This window comes from Zosterops lateralis (assembly GCF_965231275.1).
Source record: "Zosterops lateralis genome assembly, chromosome: Z".
Lineage (NCBI taxonomy): Eukaryota > Metazoa > Chordata > Aves > Passeriformes > Zosteropidae > Zosterops > Zosterops lateralis.
This window is the reverse complement of record NC_139800.1, coordinates 83,857,139-83,874,220: the sequence shown is the minus strand read 5'-3', so window position 1 is coordinate 83,874,220 and position 17,082 is coordinate 83,857,139. Positions and strand designations below refer to the sequence as shown.

At 38.9% G+C, this 17,082-nt stretch overlaps 1 protein-coding gene and 1 long non-coding RNA gene across 2 annotated transcripts in view; both read right to left on the bottom strand.

Moving 5' to 3' along the window:
- LOC310922796 overlaps positions 1-17,082 on the bottom strand; it is a 410,148-nt gene that overhangs the window by 260,302 nt on the left and 132,764 nt on the right. The window lies entirely within an intron of this gene.
- The window catches only part of PCDH11X (protocadherin 11 X-linked), an 81,506-nt gene that overhangs the window by 4,694 nt on the left and 59,730 nt on the right, over positions 1-17,082 (bottom strand). The window contains exons 3-4 of the mRNA XM_083883629.1: positions 11,081-11,128; positions 5,400-7,886 (exon numbers count right to left, since the gene is read on the bottom strand). Coding sequence (XP_083739755.1) covers positions 5,400-7,886; positions 11,081-11,128 — 2,535 coding nt within the window. The remainder of the gene's footprint in view (positions 1-5,399; positions 7,887-11,080; positions 11,129-17,082) is intronic.

The window sequence follows — 17,082 nt, the reverse complement described above, 5'->3', positions numbered from 1 at the left end:
TGGCGATTGGAGAGGGAGTTGTGTGTCATTCTGGCTTGCACAAAAAAATCACTCAGTTATTAATGCTAGAACCTTATTTAACAACTCAGCATAAAGTCAGTCAGTGAGCTCTTACTGGGGGCACAAAAGTAAAATAAAGTGCATTTGTTTGCTCTGAATTTGTTTGATTTTTTAAAAATCATATTCAAAATCTTTCATTATTTCCTCACACAAAACACAAATTCCTTTTCTCTTCATCCTCTGTCTTTCTACTATACGGCAAAGGGGACACTTTCCAGTTTCCACTTTCCTTCCTCCATGTTTTTCTAGGGAAAAGTAGTAAAAGAAATCACTGAAGATTTTCTACCAGTGTTGCACAGAGGAAAAGCATTTTCTTGACCAGGTTTACTTCAGTAGTGATGTACATATAAATAATTGCCTGTTAACTTCTGACTTGCACATTTTGACTCATATTTCAGTTAGAATTCTCTTCTCCAAATTCAAATTTATTTTTTTATAATTTTTTTTTTGTGAAATGTATGTACATAGCAGCAGATCAGAGCCACAAGCAAAATTACCAGTCAGAAAACTAAGGTAAAATAACAAGAATACTTAGAATCACAATAATCAATTTTGAAATGGCTTTTAGGAAGGGCTTGTATCAACAGTTATTTAGCTAAAATTTAGGAGCAAATGTTCTTTGACTGTAATTTACTCTGCATCTATCAGTACAGAACACCACTGCTATGTCTATTTTACACCTCAGAAGCATCAGCCCTGCCTACTGATGATTACAGGATTCTAAATTAAACTCACTGCTATTACACAAAACAAAAAATCCTGCAGCTAAAGATTCACAGAACAGATGAGTTTCAGAGCTATTATTTTCAGGAACACTTCAAAATTCCTTCCATTCACATCCTGAGTACACTGTTCTTATAGTGAGTGGGAAGCTGTAATGACATTTCAACAAATCTTAAATCAGAAACCCAAATAATCCCATAACTATAAGCAGGTCTAAGCAGGCAGGGATGGAATCACAGCATTTGTGGTGGTGCATCAAGAATTGAGACAGTGGGGCCCCAAAACGCAATGTATTTGAAATGGGGGCTACTTCCACTCAGACTTCTGTGGGGAGTGCAATGTCTATCTCCATCAGCTCCCACCAAACCTGCAGAGATCACTGTGTCACCTGAAACTTCTATTCATAAGCGTGGATAAGATCACAGACCAGACAATCCCGCCAGCTGAACTCCACTAATGAAGGTTTGCATCAGCAAACAAGACAAAAATCCATCTCCACGCCTGTTCGCTCCCTCAGCAGCTTCCCCAACATGGTACAGTGCAGCTGAACTCACTGGCAGACCAGAGATCAGTGGGATGCAGGGAGAACGCCCCCCAAAAAAGCAGAAAATCACAGATGCAGAGCACATTGCACCTTCCAGCTCCTCCAGTGCTGCTTCAATGGGCACCAAAGTTCCTCAGTAGCACCAAGCCAGAAAAATCTTGTTCTGAAATTAAAGATGACCACCCAACAGATCACAAGACCCTTCCTGCATGACCAGGTGCAAATTTGCCAAGATTTTCTCTGTCCCTGTAGTATGCATGCTACTGCTTTCAAACAAAAAGGCACATCTAAAATAGCATTTAGCAAAAGAAAGGGACAAGAGTAGGAGAATGCACAGCGAGTTCTGATGAATCTTTGCAGCTCTACCTTCTTTGAATCAAGCTGCCACAGATAACACTGTGCTCTATAATTATGCATGTTTTGACTAGACAGGCTGATACCTAGACAGGCATTTGAAATGTCTGAATGTTGTTTTAAAGTGTATGAGCAAAGATTTCAGATTTTTGAAATTGTGTTACATGAAAATGAGACTGAAGAAAACTCCTCCCCCTCCTTCTCATCATTCCCATGCAAATGCAAAGAGAATTAGAAGACTTGTGTCAGTGTGGAACACTTCACGCAGTTTGTTCCCACTGAAGTGAATGTCAAAAATAACTGAGCTATTACAAAGCATGAAGACAAATAAACTTTAAAGATGCTGTATGTTTCTAAAAAAAAAACACAACCAAAATCTGTGAGGCCCAAGACTGCCAAAACAATGGAAATCTGATAACATCAAAAGTCAGTGTGATTTTTATAGCACTCCAGATATCCTAGTTTGAAAATCCTTATTATGAATAAGCCCCTTTCACAATTTATCACTTGGTAAAACTCCTTTAAAGAATTATCTCTATTTCACCCCCCAAAAAACCCATGCTACTGCATGAAGGTCTTTTGTCACTGGTATTGGTTAACTCCTCCTGGTAACTTCAGAACAATATCAGTACCTCTGCCTCCTGCTCTTTCTCTCATATAAATAGAGCAGAATTTGACCTCTCTCTTAGGGGACTTTACATTAAGACCATATTTTCCCTCTCCAGTTTCCTGTAGATTATGATTCAAAGTGTCCTCAGCTGCCTCAGGAGTCTCCAATTGCTTCCCCATAAAAATTTCAGCTGGGGCACTGCTGTATTTATTTGCCCACATGACCACTAAAGAAATATTTTGGGTTTTTTTAGTAGAAAAACCTTTCCATCTTTGCTTGCATGCTTTTTGAGTACAACTGCTATAATGACTTTCTGTCATTTTATAGATCACTTAGATAAATTTAGCAGTAAAGCAAAGGCATAATTTCCTTTCTTTAAAGACCTGAATCAATACCATTCAGACAGACACAAAATTTAGAGCATCCAAAGAAAACATATATTTTTAGCTGTAATGCAATATTATTTCAAATATCTGAGTAGAAAGTCTTGCATGGACAAAACTAACAAGAGTGAGGATGTGCAGCCTGTAATAATATCAGTCTCCATTACAAACTGAAGAGACACTTCACAGTGACCAGAACCTTCTTTAGCCTCCTTCAGAACTTCTGCACTATGGTAAAAGTGATAAATGATGATATTTTTCCCTCACATCAGGCATCTCATTTTCACTTTTCAAATGAGCAAATCTTCCCTTTTTAACTGAACTTTTAGTTCTCCAGCTTGCCCTACAGTTTTCTGCAAATTCAGAGAGTGGCTGACACAAAATCACCCTGAACCACAAAGATCCTGTTGATGTCTGAGGCTGAAGGGTGGTGGGACAACAGCTGGAGACACTGTGCCTCAGGATTATTTGTATTTGTTTCTTGTTTTACTGGCTAACAGAGACAACTCTCAAATAGCCTGTCCTGAGACACCTTCCAGAGCCCCACAGGAAATAAAACTACCCAGACTACAAATGCAGAGCCAGGGTAGGAGTGAGACTGACTTTTAAAAGATCTGTTGAGCTTTAAGAAATTCTTTACTTGTTTTTACTTACCAAGGAATACAACTTTCGTTTAGTCACAGTCCAACACAACACAAAAGATTTCTTCTAATGGCTCAACTTAGGTATATAATGCATTAATGAAATTACATAAATTTATTTTTTTTTAATGTGAATTCATGTGTTTAAAAGCAAATGCTGTTTCCAAATTAGTGTAAAGGGCCATTATGGTGATTAGTCACCCTTCCTCCAAACAAGGTGTTCACTTTCATGCAGAAAAATGTCCCTAAAAGAAGGATAGCTGCAATTTTAACAAAATCAGTACAAACAGTAACAATAATCTCTTTTCTTGATATTCAGCATATCAGCCTTACAATGTTAGGTGCAGCTCTATGAAAGTAAGCTGATATCAGCTAGTGAGCAATAAAAAAAAAAAAAAAAAAAAAAAAAAAAAAAAAAAAAAAAAAAAAAAAAAAAAGAGGCACCACAGATCTATTCTGCTTTTCCAGATAGGAACCCCCTGCCACAGACCTTTAAGGCACAGATAAAAGGAAATGCTCTTTCCCCCATCCAACTTCGGCAGAAGAGAACTGCTTCCCATGCCACTTTCTAGGTTTTTACTGCCACAGAAGGGACTTTGAGAGCCATGAGCTTGCTTTCTTTGTTAGCAGCATTACTGCACAACAAAGTGTGTTTCAGCAGACAATGGCAGAACCTTTTTGACTCTCAGGAACTGTACCAGAACTCCATGGAAAAAAGTCACTTAGATCAGGTCTACAGAAATGCTGAAAACAGCACTGCCCTCTCCTCAGAGTCATGGGAGTTCAAACAGATGAATAAACTGGCAAGAGGCTCCTCTGATATGTAATTTAACTTAACACACTTAAATACATTTCTTTAAAAATGTTAGCCATAGTGATATAGATTACCATGCAAATTTGTGTTAGTTGAGGGAATGAAATAGAATAAAATAAAAAACATATCCTGAAATTTTCAAAGATAAGGTGACTGCTGCGAATGAGAAGCTTTTTTTTATGCATGTTGTTATCATTGCAGTTGTAATAAAATAAAGTTTCCAGGAAAAAAAAAAATAGCTGGAGGAAGAAATTTACTAGACTTAGTCATGCTGAAGATTTGTTCCCAAGTTAAGTTAAACATATTATCAAGTTAAAATATACTATCAATAATAAAATCAACACTCCTGAAGTAAGTGCTACTTTAATGATTAATTTACTGACCAACTAAAGCCTAACTAGAAAACTATCCCCACTGAAAACTTTGTGATACTTGGGAAGAAGAAGTAAACAGAAAAGTTTTATTGAACTTTTCAAAAGGTGAATAAATATTAGATTCTATTTTCAGTGATTAAAGCTTTTCTGTAGGGTCTTGAAGAATAAGGGTTACTTGAATTCTCAATTTATTTTTAATTTTAAGCTGAGAATTCTTTAGACATTTCCTTTGTTGTACTACATTTCTAAGAAGCTAATATCCAGTTTATCAGGCAGAGCAGCAAATACGTGAGATCAATTATGCTGATGCTTCTAATTTTTCCCTAACTTTGCCGTCTTCTTTGTCACTCCACCAGATTTAAGGCTCCTTCCAGTCTGAAAATGGCACTGAAACTCTCTGAGGAAAATCCTCGCCTGCTCCTGAGAGACCTTGAAGCAAAGCTACGCCCAAATGAAGGCTGCAATTCCAGACTCCATTAATATTAAGAATCACTTACGAGCTCCTGTAAAGCTTTATTGCTTTCCACCTGGCCTAGATTGCTTGGATCCTCGAGCACACCAGGCTGGAGAGGACAGTCCCACTCGGAGCCTTCCGAGCTGCTCAAGGTCCCGTGGTGAGGTGGGAAGTGCCATGCTGCCATCTGCAGTCAGGACACCACCACAGGGATCTCTGCCTGCTCGATCTCCTCACAGACAACGCTCTTTTCCCTTCTCATTTTTCTCCCTTACCACTCAGGAAGCTCAAAATGTTTGTTTTACAACTCCCCAGTCGAATACGAACCCTCAAAGTTTTTGCTCCTTGCAGGAGAACTTATCTTGCAGCACTTCGAACTAGAGTTATAGGATTGGCAAAGTAAGGAGGGAAGGAGGAAGAAAGCACCTTAAAATTCCATTACCTGTCTGGTGTGTATGGGGCCTGGGGTCTTGAAGCCTCCTTGACAGCTGCATTCAGAAACACTGTAAGGGTCCGAGCTGCTGGATGAGCACTTGGAAAGTGAGTCACAGCCCACCACAAAGGTGTTATCTAGAGGCAATTCCTGAATGACATGGTGCTTCTTGGGAGGAACAGGAGTCTCAGGTTTAATCTGAAAGGTAGGCTGAGGAGAAGCCGACTTGTAGTGCTTTGCTAAGTCTGGGCTATCAGGTTTAAAGGTTGTTGGTGTGGTGGCCCAGTTATATTTTCCCATAGTCTGCTCTTCCAGCTCTACGGGAATGTCTAAAGTGCCATTTATGTGCTCGTGGCCAGGATCATCAGGCTTAGATTCTTCAATAGTCACAAAGTTGAGGAGGAGACTCTTTGGAGAGCGCTTCTTCTTCTTCTTCTTTTTCTTGATCTGCCTATTCTCTTGGTTGGGAGAAACCCATTCACCACTCTGCTTATTTTTTTGGACAACCTTGTGCCTGGGCGTCTGGCGGCACCGGACTAAAGCGGTAACAAAAATTACCAGAATGACGGTCATGGTGCCTGCAATAATGGCAATGATGATCTTGACATAGTCATTGGTCTGTGGGGTTATCTCACCGTCTCCAATGTTCTGGCCAACTGGAGTTTCCATGTTCCTGCGCACCAGCTCTTGCACATAGGAGCTGTTGGTGACGGTCTCGTTCACAAACAAGTGCACAAGAGCTATTGTGTAAAGAGACTCCGGCTGTCCCAGGTCATTCACCTTGATCACCAGTCTGTGCAAGCCATGATCTGATGCAATTACCTTCTCTTTCAAAGTAATATTGCCTGTTAATTGGTCAATGGTAAACAAACCCCTGGAGTTCCCACCTATGATGCTATAGCGGAGCTCTGCATTCATTCCTGTGTCATTATCAACTGCAAAGACTTTGGTGACTACGGACCCTGGGCTGGTTGACGTTGGGACCAACTCATAGGAATAATTGGATGAGGGAATAACAAAAACAGGCCTGTTATCGTTTACATCAACAACATTGATGGTCACTTTGGCAGTTGAGGAACGCTGCAGTCTTCCTCCATCCACTGCTTTCACCTGGAAGGTATATGACCCCTGCTGCTCCCTGTCAAAGGTAATATTAGGTCTTATGACACCAGTAAGTGGGTCTATAATGAAATTATCTCTGCCATTGAGGATAGAGAGGGTGACCGCGGCGTTGTCTCCAGCGTCAGCATCCGTAACTGTGATAAGCCCCACTGTGCCATACATGGGCAGGTTTTCTGGCACATAGAAATTATATTCATTATGTGTGAAAGCAGGGCTGTTATCATTCTGGTCCAGCACTGACACCGTCACCGTAGCATTGGTCTGCAAAGGTGGCATCCCATTATCCTTAGCCAGCACAGTGAAAGAGTACCTGTCTTGCTTTTCTCTGTCCAGCTTTCTCACTGCTGTCAGGATGCCGGTGCGGCGGTCCAGGTTGAAAATTGGGGGTGCGTCGGAACCCAGGATGTAGCTGATCTCGGCATTCCGCCCGCTGTCAGCATCTGTGGCACTGATCTTGGTCAGCTGAGTGCCAGGAGCATTGTTTTCAGGGATGGAAAGGCCTATGATGGGCTGTGTGAAAACCGGGGCGTTGTCGTTTTCGTCTTTAATTTTGATCAGGAGCATTGCAGACTGGTTCAAGGGAGGCTTCCCTGAATCTGAAGCCACTATTTTGATGGCATATTCCCGTGTAGCTTCATAGTCTAGAAATGTGGCTGTCTCCAGGAGAAACTGATTATCAAACACTGGTTTTAGCCTGAAAGGGACATCGTGATCTGTAAAACAGGTGACTTTGCCATTCTGATCAGCGTCCTTGTCCATCACCGTTATCAAAGCAATTTTTGTATTAAGGGGAGCCTTCTCAGACAAAAGCACTGTCCCATTCACTGGGTTGATGATGTACCTTGTGTCTATTGATGGGACATTGTCATTAATATCTGTAACATTAACAGTCACCGTTGCTCTTGACGGAGTGGAGCTGCCATCGCTTGCCAAAACAGTCAGTTTGTGCACAGGAGACTCTTCCCTGTCCAGAGGCTCTCTGATGGTGATGAGCCCAGTGGTGTTGTCGATGGCAAAGAGCCTTTTGGCCAGACTGGAGATCTGGTTGCTGAAATAGAAGTGGATCTGTGCATTGGAGCCCAGGTCAGCGTCGGTGGCATGGAGCTGGGACACGGAGGTGCCCACGGGGGCGTTCTCCGGCACGCTGACCTCCACCTCACTCTCCTTGAACACTGGCCGGTTGTCATTGACATCAGTCACTGTCACCTGCAGGATGGCAGTGCTGGACCTCGGGGGGCTCCCGCCATCCTCAACTTTGATTTTCATCACATAGGTGTCCTTCTGCTCCCTGTCCAGGATCTGCTGGACAATCAATTGAGGCCACTTATCCCCCTCGGGTGTCTCAGTTATGTCAAGACCAAATACGTTTTGACCCTGCAAGACACAGAAAGAACACACTTTAATTTGACAGGGTATTTAAACAGAAAAATCTCATGTTATTTTTCTGAAATTGTCATGGAATATATATTTATGCACATACTTTATGCAGGAATATACATTTTTATATTTATCTTTATTTTCCCATATCTAGTTTTGCTTTAAGCTCCAGAGCCTTGAAAAAGCTTCAGAGAAAAAATGGCAATAAATGGTCTAGAAAAAGGGGAAATGTGGGAATGATGGTGATTTTTTCATCCAGATTCCCCGTTTCTAAAGAAAAGTTATTAAATTCCTGTACAGATGTAGTTCAGTTTCCCTGTTGTATGAATGAGTGTGGAAACGAGGAATGAAGCCAAAGTTCAGTCACTGGAGGATCCATTCCAATATTCAATTTCAAGGAAACTAACAAAGATAAAGGGATTATTTCTCTGTTTGGAGAGCAACTCTGGACATGATCTGAAACCATTAGCATAAATTTAAAAAAAAAAGACCAAAAAACAACCATCACTGACAAACTGTTTATTACATAATTCAGGTGTCAAAGGATACAGACAAAACTGTGTCCTTAAAGTTCATCAGAAATATATTTAAAAACTCATTAAAACTATTCCTGTATTCATCACTATATGTTTTATATTTGTAGTGAAATTTACAATCCCAGTGAAAAAAAAGACCTATTTACATTTCAAAAAACATCACAGAACTGTGAGATCAATTTGAAAATTATCAATATTTTTCATGGGGGTTGTTGAACATCTCTGGAACTGCACCAAAATGCTACACATATTGCACAAACACAGCTTTTTTTTTAAGAACAGTAGTGCTGACAAATCTGCTAAAATAAATATTGGAATCTAGAACTAAATTCCCTCTCTCTTGTGCCGTCTCTTCAGACAAACAGGAATTAAGAACAGTGTGATCATCCTCTTTTCTTCTATCTCACCACTTAGAGCAATGATGTAAAGGCAGTTTTGCAGCCACATCTCCCATAAAGGGCAGGGCTAGAATGCAGATGGCTAATGCTGAATGCACAGGATGGCCAGGAAAAAGAAGGCATAAATAAAATTGTGCCCTGAATAGGAGTTTCTTTTTATGTCTAATATTTGTAATAATGTACAACTGCTCTTTCTCTGCTTATTCTTCTCATCTTTCACCCTCACTCAGGTAACTGCCTAAGTTTTGTAATAGTAACATTAAATCTATATTTCCAAGGAAGTAATTTCCTGTTTGGGTAAACCTCTTAGACTTTTTCCCCTTTATTTTTCAGAAAATCAGTAATAGAATCAGAGATCGTTTGGGCTGGAAGGGACCTTAAAGATCCACTCATTCCAGCCCCTTCCCACAGGCAGGGATACCTTCCACGGGATCAGGTCCAGTTGTGTTCTAAACTGGTTTGAGACATTCCAGGATAAAGCAAAAGAAAACTGTTCCCAGTGTTCAAAGTTCCTTATTTTTCATTAGTTGCAAAGATTTGTAATCCCTGTATCTTGCTACTCACCACTAAGTGAATGCATTTATAGTTTCTATACACTTCTGAGTAAGGCTGGACTCTTTCACTGATTTGTTTTCTCAAAGCCAGATTTTGACCCTACATAAGCCATCTTTTATTTCATGAGACAGAACTATTCATCCACATATCCAAAATTACTTGCAGAGCACTTGTGCCAACTTGCACAGTATTTGTGGCAACATCAAGTTGCAACTGGGGACAATATAAAATTAACTGGAACACACTGGAAGTAATAAAACAAATACAGATTTGGCTTCTTTAGCAGAAGGCATGAAAGCATAAGCCCTGCAAATTGTTTCTAAATCAAGATATACATTTTGAACCAATTAGGGTAAATTTTCGAATGGTAATTCTATGCTGATAGGAAGCAGAGCGTGAGTTTCGTCCTCATATTCAGTCTGGCTAGCAGTTATTTGCAATAAATTTCATAATTACTTAGAAATTATAAATTATATACTTTATGCTTTAACATAGATTCCAGAGGAAAGAAAATAACAGAAGCCAGAGCAAAAGCAACCTGTCAGCTCTCTTTACTGCTCTATTTGTACACAAGGTGACAGATGGGCACTGATTATTCTGTCATTAGATCCCACAGCTACAACAAGAACTTTGTACAGACTTTGAATTCACGTGGCTGTACATGTGTGTGCCCATCTCTGCTGTTCTTATCCAGGATGGGAGAGGGGCTTTTCATCATAGCAGATGAGTCTGATATAAAACATGGTGCTTTAGCTCCCCATCACTAGCAGTGAGAAGAGAAAAGAATGCAAAGATCTCTTCCAAGTTCATTATTAACGCTTGAATAATTTTCAATGGAAAGAAATATTATCCATGTCTATTTCTTCCTATTAATTACAGGTTTAGACATCTTTTTTAAACCACAGAAAAACCATTACAGAGAAGTAGACTTTCTCTTAACTCTAGCAAGATTATTTTACGTTGTTTAAGAGATAAGGTTTGGTGTGACATGCTGCAAATTAACAAACACATTTTCTAAGAACAGATAGTTCTCACATTCTAAACACTCAAAAAAATTGATGAAACATTCAAGAAATATATTTTTAAGATTATAAATATCTAATTTTCTCCATTATGAGCAAAGAAATTGAGAGCTAAAATGAGAAAGATGAACAGAAACCTTCAGGATTAATTTCTTGATGTTGAAGTACATAGCTTTATCATCATTAAAAGTTCAGTGAAGTTAGAATTTCCATTAGGGTCAGATTTCTATCTGGACTGAACTATGCCTCAGTCACCACATTATCCCAGTGATCTGAAGGATTTGTTCACACTGGGAAGGGCAAGAGTCCACTGGAAAAGCACAACAGATAATTAACAATTATAGAATACCTTTGCCCATTAAAACAACTGTTAGAAATAATCTGCTCCATCAATATCTCTACCCTGACAGAAAAATGGGAGTGAGAAATGTGAGAGATTGACTTTTAAAATTTAAAAATACAATTTTAGCACATATTAGAGGCAAACCAGTTATGTTCCATCTCAGAGCCTGGATTAGTTTAAAGAGGTTCTGACCCTGCTCACAAAATCCTTAATCAGGGCAATAAGGAGCTCTGTTACCTCACCCAATTTTTATAACAGCCTTTTCCATAGATTTACACACATAGTCTCTCAAATAATGAAACTTTCTTGTTGAACACTCCCTACTGTATATATTTACCTGGTCATTTGTAATGGATCCAAATGTCCTTTTCGGAGCTGTTTTGGGCTGTCATGTGGATAAAAAATTAGAGAGTATTTTAAAAATCGCAGCATTTAGTTGGTTTCATAAATACATAATCAATGACACACGGACACACAGTGTGGTGAGCTACAACAGCTCCTAAGTACTACAGACAGGACTGGATATGACAAAGTGCACCAGGAGCCTACACACAGATATTGCAGCATCATAGCATTTCACCACAGGATTTTGTTAAGTCTGTGGGGTACTGACTGCCTGGACATTGTTGGGAAGGATGAGAAAAAAGATCAGCTTCTGGTTAATGCTGATAACAGAGACACGGTCCACTGTGTTCAGAACATCTCCTGTGGACTGAGACTTGCAGAGCAGTGAGCTGGCAGAAAGCAGGAACTGGGGAGTGGGGAAGGGAAAGAATTTTGTGCTAAATAATGCTACAAACCCAACTGCTTGTAATACAGAGTACCCAAATTGAGAGGGGCTATCAGAGATTATTCCTTAAAACATACAAATTACATAATTGCGTGCAATAACAAGTATGCTCATTGTTTGCTGACAAAGGGTAAATCCTGTCCTCAATCTTCATTCAAAAGAGGAGTCTGAACCTCCAGAGAAAGACAGAGGAGCAAAGACAGCTCATTGTTTTGTGGCCACAGCTTCACCCTACACTTATTATCAATACTTCAGGCATTGTGAATGACAAACACATCACGTGGTGTCAACAGAATCTCAAACAGAAGTCAAGGGCCATGTACAGATCAAACTTTTACATATATTCTACAGGAACTCATTTCAATGACTATTGCAACAAGCTAGAAGTACACATTTATTGCATGTTAACAGTAGTCTTAAAAGAAAAAAAAAAGGAAGAAGAAAAAAATTAAAATATTGTTTTTTCATCACAAAGTAAATCAGTAATTCATTAAATAAATAAAAAACCTTTGGCTGAAATGTAATTTAGGGTCCAAAGGACCCTAAAATCTTTTCGGAAAGTCCAGAAAATGATGCATGGTTGTTGAAGGCTGGTCATATCACATGGAACAACACAGAAAATCTTTGCAGATCTTCTGCAGAACTACAAGACGGGTCCAAAACATATTTTCCTTGCCTGTTTTTGCCAAGACATATGGAACTGCTCTGTGACTGCGCTGTCTATCAGCAGAGAAGAGAGTACAGCAGCACAGCTTCAGCTCTTAATGCAGAAAAAACAGACCACAGTTACATGGTGGACATCTTCTTCCATAAAAGCTGAAAATTAAACTTGCATTTTTTCTTTCAAAAGGAGACACTTTGGTTGTGAAATTGCGAATTGCCAAAGCCAAGTTAACGTCTTTAAACACAAAGTATTCCACATGGTAGGCAATGATGGATCTATGAGTCTATAATGGGTGCATATGAATGCACTCAGATACAAACTACCCTAAGTGGTGTAGCTCTAATAAAGGTCCCTTGTCTGCTATTACTCACCCAGTGTGCAATTTGCTGTCCATGCATTCTAGAAAATTACCATTTGTTGGACAGCTGTCCTGCTTAAAGACACAACAGTCACTCTTCTCATAACATCCCACTGCTTACAACCCAAAGTTACTGGAAATAGGTGTCATTAGTACCTTATGAGCTGAGTGGCAGAACTTCAAAGGAGAAAAATAACATTACAAAGGTAAGAATTTTTTATAATGCACACCTCAGCAGATGCAGAGTTGCTTACAGATTTGAAACACTCTCTTTGTCAAAGCAATGCAGCCTTTTAATTTGTAGGCCAAGATTCTTAAGACTTTTGTTCAATTTATGGTTTTCTGTCAGTGTCATGCACTGTTTCCATTGGTTTCCTTTGAAGCAAGAAAAAAGTTTAGCATGGAATAAACTGAACTTTCAGATTCAGAACCACAGCAAAAATAGGACTTGGAAGCATCCAATTATGCATAAACCTAAAGTACATTTTCTGCATTCAGAATCCTAATTAGCTCCATTCCTACGTAAGAGTTAAGGACATTATATTATTAGCCAAGTCTACACCATAACTTGCTACTTTTCCACCTCCAATTATATAAGATCTCCTATAAAAGGAAAACACAGCCAAAGTTTCCTCTACATATACACAACCATGCACAAAACTGCTCTTGTCCCATGAAACAAGAGCAAGCACAATGCTGTGGATGGGGTCAGTAGAACAGAAGGACAATAATGAACCATTTTATGTTGGAAAGGAACAATGAACAGTACAACATGGAATGAAGAAGAGGACAAGCAATGCATTTAATACTCATTTTCTGAAAAAGTAAAGGAAAAAAAGGCTAGGAGGTTTACCCAAACAGGAAATTACTTCCTTGGAAATACAAATTTAATGTTGCTATTATAAAACTTAAACAGTCCTAATAATTCCATTGCTGGAGCCTCCTTAAACTTTTCAGTTGAGCTGGTCCCTTTTTTAAGGAATCTTTTTCAATCTTGTCATGTTCTAAACATTGTCCACTTTATTATCTAAGATAGGTAAATATAAGATAGGCGTGTTTTATTCTGAGATGGAATATTTTTTCATCCTACTCAATTCTGGCCATTCAATTGTCAGAACATGTTTATTAGATCACATTCACTTCCATTGAGGAGAAACAATTAGGAAAAGTGATTTATTTTTGATTTATTTACTTTTTTTTGCAGCACTACATTCTTCAGTCTACACTTCAAGTGAGCCTGAAACTCCCTAGCTTAAAAGTGTCAATATTTTTAACTGTAAGTTTTACAAGGGAGAGAACAGGAAGAGCTGAAAAACGGTAACCCACATGAACTTCACATTTTCAAGACTGCACCGGGTTTCATGAATAAAAAGAGAGTTCTCATTCCATAGCACATCTCTGGGCTTTGAAATGTTGTTTCAATTTGAGCGGTTTCTTGTTTCTTAATTAAATCTAATTTATCTTTTCAAACATGGAGGACAATTAAAAAACAAGAACAAAACACACAAAAAATAGAAAACCTAGAACAAAACAGAATTCTGAATCTTTTATTTTAATAGAAATTCACTTCATCCTAGATGTGATTTACAAACTAGGATGGGAATAATGCTGAAACCACATTGCTGCATTAACAGGACATAAAATTACCAAGAAACTCCTTTCAAGGAACTTGGCCATTACTTGAGTGGTCTTTCACAATGAACTGCAGACAAGGCTTATGTATTTCAGAAAAATATGCAGCTGCACCACAAAACTGTAAGGAATTTATGTTCACAATAATGCTGTCTGCTGTATAAATAATTGTAGACTAACTAAAGATGGGAAATTGAAGCACAGAGACACTTTTATCAATTGTCCAAAGTTTGTAGCTGATCTGAAAAAGGCAGCCACTTCTGAATTACTAATCATATTTAAAATTAAAGTTTAAAATTTTAAACTTTAGAAACTAATCATTATGCAGCTTTAGGAGCTAAACTTTAGAATTGCAAACTTCAAGCAAATTTCTTTCATTTAGAGCCACTTTGACCAAAACAAGGGAGGTGAACTGCTGCAGGTAACAACCAGGGAGCCAACCTCCCCTCTTAATCTCCTCCATTATAGTTGCTCGGGAATATTCACAGACATCCTACTGAACAAAAAGCTACATTTTCAACACCCTGAGGATATTCAGATTAAGGTATTAAGCATGTTTGAGCTTCGCTCTGAATTCCCATGATAAAGCTCCAGACACCTGACTTGCCTTTCTGCCTTTGGAGTCTCACTATAGATATATAATGAACACAGGGGAAAAAAAAAAAAAAAAAAAAAAAAAAAAAAAAAAAAAAAAAGGATTTCTATCAGGCAACAATACACACAACAAGTGCATTTTGATATTTGCATTATACAAGATGACAGTCACATATTTGCTGTGTCTCCTGGCTGAGAGCAGGCACAGAACCGAGGGTGTGCGAGGAAGAGAAATAAATGAGCACAAACCTCCAATGCAGCGCCGTGCCTTTGGAGGGAGGCACTGACAATTCTGTACAGCTGCTCAGAACAGCTCCTAAATCACAACCTCATTTTGCCTCGACAGCCAGAGGCAGTGTCTGAGCTCCCAGTGGCACATTTGGAGCTCGGGGTGAGCGCTGGCAGGTGCTGGTGAGGGGTGAACCTGCTGTGCCCTCCTGCTCACAGCCTGCTCCCGAGCACATCAGCACTGCTGGGCAGGAGGGGATTAAACCTGGCAGCCACCTGTACACCAGCAAATACAAACAACCCAGACAGGTCTGAAAATTCCTTTCCCCTGAAGCAGGGGCTGTGCAGCATCCCCAGCTAGCAGGGATTTCAGTGGAGACTGGGAGTAGTGGATATGTGTGGATTTGGTTCACGGCAAATGGGAAAGAAACTCATGAAACAGACTGGAATCCTTGTGCTTTGCTGCACATCAACATCCATGAAACATGTATAGTTATCATCTCATTCCCTCCTATACACACATGCACACACAAATTCAGTGTCTATGATATCTTTAAATGCGTGGCACCTTCATTAAGAAAAATCCATATTCTAACCTCCGATGCTGCAGCTTTTCCAACAAGTTGTTCAGCAAGATTGTCTTCTCTGACCTAACACCCTTTCTATAGCTCAGGCTCAGCTGGGAACAAAATCACTGTATCTTCCCTTTATGCTTACACTTGTAGGAAAAAAATGCTGACAAAACTTCCATGTGAACAGCAGGAGCATCACACATACACATGTGAAACACCCCACACTTCCAAAAACACAAGGAAATTCTTTCATGTTCAGGGACAGCACTCCAATGTCCATGTGTCTTTATGAATGTTGATTAAAAAATCCACAGCCTTAATGCAGAAAATTCACAACCCATCTGGGAAAAAATATAGCAGGATGAGAAATTAAAAAAAAAAAAAAAAAAAAAAAAAAAAAAAAAATCTAGCAGAAAAGGGTTTACATCCTCCACTTGGAACAGATTTCCCTCAGCTTCCACAAGAAGGCTTTAGGAATTCTAGACCTGTCATAACCACTGCAGAAATGACCTGATCATAAGCCTCTCTCAAGGCCTCCACTCTGCAGAGTTTTGTAAAAATCAAAATAAGAAAGAGTGTGTGCGTGTGACATTTAACTGCCACAGGATCAGTTTTGCTTTTGAAAGAAATAAAGCTATACTTTTTCAAGGAATGAAAACTTATCCTTTTTTTATTACTCTCAGAAAATAACAGTGAAGCTCCCATATTAAACTGTAAAAGTATGTGATGTATGCAAGTGCAAGATGCCACTCCACTGCACATGGGAAGATAATAAATAATACTGCAATTTCAGAGAAATAAATGGGTGATGGTGTCTGAGAAGAAATACAGATTGGCACTACTAAAAATAGTTCCAGAGACATTGAATTCTAAAACTCAGTAAATGAAAGTCTTTTCACCATACTGATCAAGAAGGGTAAAGGATAAACCAAAAATGTATTTTCTGTTGCTGGATTTCCCAGGAACTTGACTTCTCCCTCCTCCAGTGTTACTGACTCCTATTTATCTGACTCACTAGAACAAGAACAAGATAAAAAAGAAGAAAGATTTCCTCACTGTAAGGCAGCAACTTGAGTCTGAAAGTCAATTTTGAAAAGAAATCTCTTGCTACCTGGGTGTATTGAAAGTTCTAGCAAATAAATTGTCCTGACTTCCCAGTTAATGAGTTATATTCTGAGAAAATGCTTCCCTGTGAGTTTGGGATCAAAAAAATCTTATAAGAGTATTTGATTTATACTTCAATATATAGTTTTACTCAAGAATATATTCCTTTCTAAAAACAAAAATAAAACTCCAATTCCACTCTAATTGAATGCACTTGAGCTATTTCTCGGTCTCAAAATCAGAGATGGAATTGAGGTAACTGATTTGCAAGAAAGAAAATAAATTTAAGAATATTAGAATGGCATGTTTACAAGGGAAACACCAAGCACTCATCATTCCATTCCAGCTCTTCTGCTCAGTTTTTGTTCTCTGTTTATATTTCTTAATAGCAGTTTAG